This window comes from Vipera ursinii (genome assembly GCF_947247035.1).
Source record: "Vipera ursinii genome assembly, chromosome: 5".
Classification (NCBI taxonomy): Eukaryota; Metazoa; Chordata; class Lepidosauria; order Squamata; family Viperidae; genus Vipera; species Vipera ursinii.
Window position 1 is genome coordinate 90,393,923 of NC_139518.1, and position 10,919 is coordinate 90,404,841.

At 45.6% G+C, this 10,919-nt stretch overlaps 1 protein-coding gene across 1 annotated transcript in view; it reads left to right on the forward strand.

Moving 5' to 3' along the window:
* The window catches only part of PITX3 (paired like homeodomain 3), a gene marked incomplete at both ends in the record, with an annotated part of 29,441 nt that extends 19,726 nt beyond the window's left edge, over positions 1 to 9,715 (forward strand). The window contains one exon of the mRNA XM_083364269.1: positions 9,170 to 9,715. Within this exon, the coding sequence (XP_083220395.1) occupies positions 9,170 to 9,715 (546 nt within the window). The remainder of the gene's footprint in view (positions 1 to 9,169) is intronic.
* Between the last annotated feature and the right edge of the window lie 1,204 nt (positions 9,716 to 10,919).

The window sequence follows — 10,919 nt, forward strand, 5'->3', positions numbered from 1 at the left end:
ATCCTGTCTGCAGACCAGACAGCCTGCCAGCCCCAGGAGTCCCCTGCCAGGCCATCCAGACCCACAGAGGCAGAGGACCCCAGCCTGGGTCCTCTGCAGCAATGGGAGGTTAGGGAACTCCCACAAGTGAAATGCCAGCAACATGTGAGTTTGCCACAGCTAATAGAGGCCTTGCAACAGCTGGGGGCGGTGCAGAAGCCTGTAGATCAGAAGCTGGTGGGAGGACAACAACAGCAAGGGTGGCAGCAGCATGGCCCAAATGTGCAACCCCTGAACATACAGCAGGACCAGTGGGGCCAGCAGCAGTGGGGGCACTGGCAGCCATTAATTCAACAACCAGGATGGGGCCAGCAGCAACTGGAGACAACAACAACAGCAATGGGGGGCCCAGCAACCAATGATGAGCCCACCCTTCAGAGCAATCTTCGATGGGGACCCAGAGAAACTGATTTTCTTCCTCAACCAAGTACGCTCTCATGTGAATCGCTGGGCCCATGTCTACCTGGACCCAGGTGCTATGGTTGATATGATTGTGTCCAGCCTAGAGGATGAAGCATCCGAATGGTTGAATAATTTATATAACGAGCAAGCCCCTGACTTGGAGGACTCCCATCTTTTCCTCCTAGGGCTGAGGGAAAGATTTGAGAACCCATCCATTGCCCTCAAAGCGGAAGAACAAATCCACAAGATAAAACAAGCTGGCCGGCCTGCCCTGGAGTACCTGCGAGAGTTTCAAAAGATGTCCAGTCAGATAGAGAGATGGCCTGAGCAGTCCATAGTCCATCACTTCAGGGAGGGGCTAGACAATCACCTCTTTCAGGCATGTATCTACCGAGCTGTGCCTGACCAGCTGCACGAATGGTACCAGGCAGCTCGCCCGCTATAAGAAGCCTCCCCTACCTGAAGCTGAGCCAAGGTCAGAACAACCCAAATGGCAATCACCCCCATGAAAATCTCCAGCTACTGTGATGGCTGAAAGACCCAGGCCACCAGTAGGCCTGGCAATTAAATGTTTCTGGTGCGGACAGCAGGAACATCAAGCAGCGAAATGCCCAATCCCCTTTCCCCAACAGCAGAATAGACCAGGACCAGCAGTGAGAAAGAGACCTGCACAGAGGCTAATGGGAGAGAAATCCAACCAGATGGCCCAGGAACCTGTTGCTCAGGTCACATCCCCCACATGGGAGGACGCCGGAACTAAGGCTAAATCCACCCCCATTCTATCCTCTTTCGACAGCGATGACGAAGGAGAGAATGACCTGATGGTGAGCCGATACGTCTCACCTTTTTTACTACCTGCCAAGCTCATAATCCCTAAGTTGGGTACGCAGGTAGATTTAAAGGTGCTAGTTGATTCTGGATGCTCCTGATGCATCATTAGCTTACCATTTGCCATGAAACTGAGCATACGAGCAAAACTGCTCTCCAAACCTGTGAGGTTCGAGCAAGCTGATGGCTCTTTGATGGGAGGGACTTTAGTCATGCAATTAATGGAGCCCCTATGCTTAGAAATAGGTGAGCACTGGAAATTTATTCGCTTCCTGATGGCCCCAAAAATGACTGCGACTGTGATCTTAGGATTAGCCTGGTTGGACAAATGCTGTTTATCTGGTGGGAGAAAGGAATGAGAACTGTGAGACTACTTATAGGGCCCAATCCCCCCATTTATTCAACAGATGTAACAGGTTATTTTAGCCCACCTAATGAGCCAGCGCACATGGCTGCCTCACAGCTATTAGGTGAGCCACTCATCCCCAGCTAGTACCAGGACCTAGCGGAGGCATTTAGTGAGAAAGAATGTGATACCTTTCCTCCTCACCGGCCCAATGATTGTTCAATTGAACTGTTGCTGGGGGCCAAACTTCCACGACCAAGAATGTACACTATGTCCCCCCTTGAAATGGAGGAGATGCAGCAATATGTGGATACAAACCTAGCAAGGGGATTCATTGAACGGGCCAAGTCCACTGTGGGAGCCCTTGTGTTGTTCAAAGAAAAAAAAGATGGGTATCTTTGTCTCTGCATAGACTATAAACACCTTAACGCTGTGAGTCTGAAACATAAATACCCTCTCCCCCTCCAGAAAGACCTACTAACCCACCTGGCAAAGGGGAATGTCTTACACTAAGTTAGACCTGAGAGAAGCATATTACCGGGTGAGAATAAAGGAGGGGGATGAGTGGAAAATGGCCTTCAACTGGTAGCTTCAATTGGGAACCTACCAATTCAAAGTCATGCCATTTGGACTGCAGAGGGCTACAGCCTTATTTATGCAGTTGATTAATGAGGTCCTACATGATCATTTATACAAAGGGGTTCTGGTGTATCTTGATGACATTCTGATATACAGTACGAATATGACTGACCACATAAGACTGGTCAGAGAAGTGTTAAACTATTGAATGCCAAACTTTATGTCAAATTGTCGAAATGTGAATTTCACCAAACCCGATTAGACTATCTTGGCTGTAGAATTTCCGATGAGGGCATCAAAATGGACCCAGCCAAAGTGAAAGCTATAATTGAATGGCAGCCCCCAAAACTCGCAAACAGCTCCAGAACTTCCTAGGGTTTGCCAACTTCTACCTTCAATTCATTCCCTCTTTTGCTGAGATTGCTCTACCCCGTACAGAACTACTCAAAACGGGCAAGGGAGGGGAAAACAACCTGGCCAACCACTAGCATGCACTATGAGTTGTCAGAAAGCTTTTGAGAATTTAAAAATTCTATTTGCAGCTGAACTGCTTCTAAACCACCCCTGCCCAGGGGAGCCCTTCGTAATTCAAGCAGACGCCAGTGACGTAGCAGTTGGAGCTGTGTTACTGCAAAAGAATAAAAATGGGGTCCTGCGACCTTGTGCCTACACCTCTAAGAAATTCACTGAAGGCGAGAGGAGATGGACAATCTGGGAGAAGGAGGCCTTCGCAATTAGGTGGGGGCTATTAAACTGGCGACACTATTTAGAAGGGAGCAAGGTGACTTTTGAAGTATGGACAGATCACACAAATTTAGAGGCATTAAAAACTCCCCGCAAATTGTCCCCAAAGCAAGTGTGGTGGGCACAGTACTTTAACCATTTTAACTTTACTCTAAAGCACATACCAGGAAGAAAAAACTTTCTAGCTGATGCGCTATCCCGATTGCCACAGTACGAAAGCGAATGTGAAGAGGTCTACAAGGCAATTATCCCCAGTTCACAACCTGCGGCACAACTCAGACCTCACAGAACCCCTAATCCTGATGACTCTGGAGCAAAGAAGATAAAATGAGAGAGCCTTATAGATCAATGGTTCAAAGATAATCAAACCTATCTAACATGCAAGAATGGTTTGGTATACAAGGGGGAAAAATTGTATCTACCTGAAACCCTCCATCTCAATGCTCTCAAACACAGCCACGATGTAAAACTGGCTGGACAATTCAGATATTTAAAAACTCTACACCTCATCCGCCGGCAATTTTGGTGGCCGGGGCTAAAACAAGATGTAGAAAACTATGTTGTACTGTATGTGCCACCATGAAAAGAATTTGAGGGAAAATCCCTGGGCTACTGCAGTCGGTGGCAGACCCTTCTTAACCATGGGAAGATATAGCTATGGACTTTATTGTAGACCTACCCAACAATAGAGGAAATACTGTCATCTGGACAGTGATAGATCTGTTTGAGAAGCAGGCTCATTTTATCGCCTGTAAAGGACTCCCATCTGCACGACTGACTAAATTGTTCCTAAAACATATCTACTGACTGCATGGCACCCCTAAGCAAATAATTTCAGATAGAGGAGTGCAGTTCACAGCGAAAGTTTGGAGGAATTTCCTTAAATTAATTGGATCATCTCAAGGCTTATCATCTGCTTTTCATCCAGCTACCAATGGGGCTGCAGAATCCACTAACAAAATGGTGGAGCAATACCTCAGATGCTATGTTTCCTACCAACAGACAAACTGGACTGACCTCCTCCCTTTTGCTGAGGTGGCCTACAATAATTCTGTTCACAACAGCACTGGCTACCCGACTTTCAGAGTAGCCACAGGAAAAGAGTTCAGCCCAATGCCTGACTATCCTCAGGTGCCCTCCACTTCCCAGACACTTGATCAATGGGTGAAGGGGTGGGAAGAGGTTTGGAGAAACACGAAAATGGCATTAAAAAAGATTTCTGAGACTTATTTAAAAAACAAGCTGATAAAAAGAGGGCTCCCCAAAGAACATTCCAAGTTGGGGAAAAGGTTTATCTGTCAACTAAATATTTACGCCTCAAATTACCCAGCAAGAAATTAGGACCAAAATTCTTGGGTCCTTTCCCCATTGTGAGAATCATCAACCTGGTCACAGTAAAATTGAAACTCCCCAGACTTTTGGGAAAAATTCACCCGGTTTTCCATTGTAGTTTACTGAAACCTTTTTGGGCTTCCACTTTAAGACTTCCCCCTAAGAAGGCACTTGGACCCCTCGTAGTAGCAGGTCAGATCCATTATGAAGTGAAACGTATTCTTGACTCTATAATCTTTAAGGGAAAATTAGTACAAGGAAAACCTAGTACAATGGAAGGGATACCCATTGTCTGAAGCCATTTGGGTGAAATCTACCGATGTGAAAGCTGACAGACTTATCGACAAGTTTTATGAGAAACACCCCAACAAACCAAAAGCCAGCCCCTAACTTGTGTTTTATTTACATTACAGGATCTGTCCTTTTTGTAAGGGGGGGCGGATGTCAATGCTGCAAACATTGACATGTTTTTGCACTGACAATATAAGAGGCAGCCTTTTGCTTTAACTGTTTGGTTTTGAATCACTAAAGTGCGGAATGAATGCAACCTGGATGTTTTGACAAGATAAGGGATAGCCGCTTGACAAAGGAAGTGAAACTTTGTGTGTTAAATTAATTGGTAAATGTGATTCATGATGTGTAAATAAGGGAGGGAAATCTTGTATGATATGGTGTGTCAAGGGGAGGAGAATTCAGATTCTGGCATCCATCCACGAGTGCCGATGCTCCGTTTTGCTCATTACAGACTTTTTTTAGAATAAATAATCATGCAGTGCTCTTTGATGTGTCTTTTTAATCGGAATCATGACAGACTTACTACTAACAACAGCAAGGCAAAGTAGCATCAATGGTGCATTGAAAGATCTGCAGGAAATATCATTTCCTTATAAGCAAGAACTGGAGGAATCATAAAAAAGGGAAAGTAATAGAAAATGAAGCTAAAGTGCTCTGAGACTTTAGAATTCAAACAGAGAGGCACTGCTATATAACACACCAGACAATAATTATAGATAAGAAAGATTAAAAAAGTCTGGTGAGTGGGTGTGGCAGTACCCAGAGACAGCAGGATAGATGAAAAGGAATTGATAAAATCACAAAATACAAAGATCTGCAAATAGAAGCAGAACAATGGTGACAAAAGAAAGTGAGGGTAGTATCAATAATGATAGATGTCTTGAACGCAATCACCAAATATCTGGAGCACCACTTGAAAACCATCAGCACTGACAAAATTTTCATCGGCCACTTTAGCTTACATCCTGAGACTTTACATTTAATACCACCAAATAATAGCATATACCTATTCAGGTCCTTGGAAAAGACTCAATAGGTGAATAAAAATGCCAAATCCAGTCTAAACAGCTGACTGTGCAACAAATTATAATAACAACAACAACCCCTTGGATACTGACCACCTTGCACAACCTGATTTAGAGGAACATAATCTAATACTGGGTTTCCCCAAAAGTAAGACCTGGTCTTACTTTATTTTGGGATCTGAAATAAGCACTATGGCTTACTTTAGGGTAGGGCTTAACCAGTACCAACTTGCTGTGAGCATGCAGGGATGGGGCGGGGCCTGTGCATGGGGTGGAGATGCAATGCCCAGCAAGAGCATGGTGGTGGATCAAATACTGGCGAGGGCAAATGAGGCCCATGCCCTTCCCATGCCAGGCCAGACCCTGAAGCCCCAGGGCTGTGCTGGCTGGCAGTGGGAAGGGTGCCAAGGTGGGGGCAGCCAGGCCAATGTTCCTCCAGCCAGAGTGGGGGGCCTTTGCCCGGGGATCCAGGGAGGCCGCTTTCCTGGCCTGGCCCACCTGAGAGATGAACAGGAAGGAGGCAGCCAAAGACCAAAGTGGCACGTGGAGTGCCTGAGGCTTGGGGAGGGAGGGTTCTGAAGTGAGTGAGCATCCTGCTGCCTGTGCCCATGCAGGCTGCCCCTTTCCCACCAGAGCCAGAATGCCACCGCATTTACTGTAAGTGCCAGTAAATGTTGGCCTTTCCTCTGGCGGGCCTGGGCAGCTGCAGGACAAAGAAGGGGCTGTTTCAGCAACTTGGCACCTGCTTTTCAGCTCCATCGCAGTTCTCTGTGGAGCTGGAGTGCTTGCCACACCACCACACAGATTCCCTCATTTCCCCCAGGAATTGCATGTCTTTGCTTACCTGACTTCCAGCCCCGTCCTGTTTCTCCTTCATGCTCCTCTGCTGCCACATGCATGGAAACAAAACAAGTTTGTGGGTTAAAAAAAAAAAGGTCAATCAATTCCAACTTTGCGAGATCTTTTTTTTTTGGGGGGTGAGAAGTTGGAATTGATTGATTGACCTTCCCCCCCCCATCTTATTTTGTTTCCCTGCATGCGGCAGCGGCAGAGCATGAAGGTGAAACTGAACAGAGCTGGAAGTCAGGTAAGCAAAGACAAAGATCAAATATTCATTTAGTTCAGCTACCTTTCATAGTACTGTGTTTCCCTGAAAATAAGAGCCACCCTGAAAATAAGCCCTAGCCCATTTGGGGGTGGGCCTAATATAAGCCCTACCCCAAAAATAAGCCTGGGGGTGGGCATGGCCAGCAGAAGTGGTGGTGAGTGCACGGGGGCCGACGCTGGCAGCTGTCACAGCCTGCCGGCCCCTTGGAGCAGTGCAGTCCAGCATGGAGGCAGAGGCAGGGAGGAGGCAGGCGATCTGGACGCCCTGCTCACTTTTCACCCAGAGGGAAATTGAACCTTTGTCTGCTTGCAAATGGGGCAGTTGGAAACCGAGGGATTTGCTCCATTTCCAACTACCACATTTTCAAGCAGACAAAACTTCTAGTGTCCATCAATGGCAACAGCAGAATTCCCCCCCCTTGCCCACAGGACAGAGTGCTCCGCCACTGCCACTGTTTCTCAACCCAGCCAACGCACATGAAAATCCTGGTCAGCAGGCAAAGGTGGAGCTTGGGAGGCAGTGGTGGGGTGTGCCCCAGGCAGCCCAGCAGTGTGGCATGGCCCAGCAGCAGCAACATCAACAGCAGAATCTCGCTGGGACAGCATCACTGGCACCAACTGCCAGCTATTTAACCCTAAGTGCCCAGACTGGAGCCTTGGTGAACTTAAAGGAGACAGGCACTGCCCCAGAGCTGCCTTGTGCTTGCAGCTCCGAGGGGGAAGCAATGGAGGTGGCAGAGTGCTCCATCCTAGGTGAGGATCCTGCTGTTTCTGCTGCTGCTGCTGCTAAGCCGCCCTGGGCTGTGCTCTGCCACTGCCACCCAAGCTCCCTCTTCACCTGCTGTCCAGGATTTTCATGTGCATTGGCTGGCTTGGGAGGCAGCAGTGGGGCGCGGCCCAGGCCAGACCAGCAGCAACAGCAGAATCCCACTGGGATGGCCCCACCGGTGCCAGCTGTGCGTTATTTAAATCTAAGCTCCCAGACCAGAGCCTTGGGGTGGCAAGAAGGCGGAGGCTCCAGGCAGGGATGGCGGCTGCAGTGGGGCAGGCCAGGCAATGAGGTGAGTCCTCAGTCACTGCTTCTGCTTCCCCCTCAGAGCTGCAAGCACGAGGCTGTCTCCTTTAAGCCTGTTGAGGCTTCAGTCTAGGCGCTTAGATTTAAATAGTGCGCAGCTGGCACCAGCAAGGCCATCACGGGATGACTCTGCTGTTGCTCACGGTGGTGTAAGCACTGGTGCGATGTAACATGTGGCAACCTTTTACGAGCAGCTGTAGAAGTGGTGTGGTGGTGTGACAGGTGTCGGGGCACGGGAGGCCTGGCTGTGGCGGTCCTGCGGTAAGCAGGTGTGGGTTGTGTGGGGCAGCTCCCCCCATCTGCCTCGCTCATGGTGGCAGCAGCTCCAGTGTGTTGTACCACCTGATGCCCTGCCTCAAGCAGCTGCGAGCAGCTGTAGAAGTGGGGTGGCAATGATGCAGGCTTCTGCTGGATGGGGCTGTTGGTGCCGCCACTGTGAGGCAAGGCAGCTGTTAGGAAAAAATAAGACATCCCCCAAAATAAGACCTAGTGCCTCTTTTGGAGGGGAAAAAAAAAAGACCAGGTCTTATTTTTGGGGAAAGACGGTATCTCTAGGAAGCTCACAAATATGACACAAACAGTAGCTCCCCTTTTCCCAATCCTTCTTTTGGATTGATAAAACTGTGACTTCTGATACAAGATGTAATGTTGCATACTTAGTACTTGTTCATAAATCGTATGTTTGTCCCACTTATAGTGTAAAATACTTTTAATATAATAAAACAGAATCAAAATAGCCAGAGTTAAAAGAAAAGAATCTATCTTTGACTTGTACTGCACCATACATTTTAAAAAATAAAAACACACTACTGGTAACCAGATATCTGGAGTCACGTAAACCACATCTATCCAAGTCCATTATAAATTTTAAAAAAGTTTCAGAAAATCAAAAATATTGTTTTTTACTGATTATTCCCAACATGGAATTCTTTCTTTTCTTTTTGCAGCAGGCTCATACTTTAAGTTCTTATTACCCTAATCAAATGACACCAACAAATCTTCACCTAATCACTTCTTATAACTAATGGGGACCATGTGTGCTAAGGAAATATAGGTTCTGATCTGAGTAGCTCTCGGAAGTAGTCAGAACAGGTAAAGTAACAGCAGTTACTTTTGCTCAGTTCACGTTTAGGCAGTAATCTGAAAAATAGGAGATGAGTAGCTGATTTTTAAGAGTGAAGTACAAACATGCAAGGAACATGTAGATCTATCTGCTTTTTGATTGCTTACTTTCATAAAATATGTATAAATCTGCAATGTGTTTCCCTTTTATGAATAACACCAATTCTTCTAGACTTTGACATCTACTTTGTTCTTTGCCTCTAAGGCCAGAAATATCTAAAGCAAACATATTGCCCTGTATAACTTTATAACAAGGACTATATCACTTTTTTACAGGTATGGTTTAAGAACCGCAGAGCCAAATGGAGGAAGCGGGAAAGAAATCAACAGGCAGAACTTTGTAAGAATAGTTTTGGAGCTCAGTTCAATGGACTGATGCAACCTTATGATGAGATGTATAGTAGTTATTCCTATAATAACTGGGCTACCAAAGGACTTACTGCCAGCACTCTGTCAACAAAGAGCTTCCCATTCTTCAACTCCATGAATGTCAATGCCATTTCTTCCCAGCCCATGTTTTCAACATCCAGTTCTATAGGATCTATGTCTGTACCCTCCTCAATGGTTTCTTCAACAGTGACTGGTGTGCCAGGCCCAAGCCTTAACAATCTTAATAGCCCTGGTCTTAACTCTGCAGTTCCATCCACTAACTGTCCCTATGCATCCACAGCCAATCCTTACATGTATAGGGATACTTGTAACTCTAGCCTGGCTAGCTTGCGATTGAAGGCAAAACAGCATGCCAACTTTACCTATCCAGGAGTGCAGACGGCAGCCTCCAGCCTGAGCCCATGTCAATATGCTGTGGATAGGCCAGTATGAGAACTTCCACTGCTAATTATGAACTGTTAGTTGAACAAAGCCTCCCCTGCAGATGAATTTCAGAAAAATGTATTTATAATACTGTTACAAATCTTTTACTATCATTTTTGTAAAGTATATATTTTTCCTCACTGAAAGTTCATTTAAGACAGAGGAACTTTTTTGCCAACCTTTGAATTCTTATCTGGTGATAACAAAGATACCCAGGGAAATGGTTGACACTGCTCATAATTTATTATTGCAATTTGTGCTTTATACAACTGACTCTTGCTTACATAAGGAAGTCTAGATTCTGTACCTGAAGCACCAGGTTTGGATTTTCTGAAATGCCCTGGGTAAAACATTCGGTTTCCTTTAAAAATCATAACAAAAATTGCCAAAAGTAATTTGATAGCATGGGAAGGAAATGTATGTGCAGACATACCATGAGTTATGTGGAAGATCTAAGACAAAGAAATATATAGATGTGCTCCTAGGTATCTCTGGCTACCATGACTGAAATAGAAGCTGTCAATTTGTTATCAAAAGAGCAATGGTACTTGGAGAAAATTGACAAGAAGTCACCAAATTTGGAACAAAACCATTAGGTGATATAATAATTTTGCAGGACAGTTACTTAAATGTATAAAACCAATAGGTGTGTGGGTTATATTTCATTTCCCTGTGCAATTTCATTTTCTACTGAGCAGGAGCTGTGGTTAGAATGCAGTGGTTAGAATGCAGTATTGCAAGCTGACTCTGCCAACTGCCAGGCGTTCAATCCTGACCAGCTCAAGGTGGATTCAGCCTTCCATTCTTCTGAGGCCAGTAAAATGAGGATCCAGATTAGTTGGGGGCAATACACTAACTCTACTTAGAGAATGCTGTAAGGCACTATGAAGCGGTATATGAATTTAAGTGCTTTTGCTATTATAAACACACGGGGTCAGGCTCATTTCATTTTCCAATGACTTAAATTCCCAAAAATAAACAAGAAAAATGCCCTGAGCATCTCATCCACATGTGATTATTGCATAAGCAACAAAGCATTATTTGTATGCAACAATTTCTAACTTTTAGAAAAATTAGAACTGAATAGAAGTAATCCAGTGAATTGGATAAATGGATTCTCTCATCCTCGACCACACCCAGGCAACAACTTCCAATTATTAGTTTCCAGGATGATCCAGACAACCATTTTTTCATTGTTTTCAATTTCATTGCA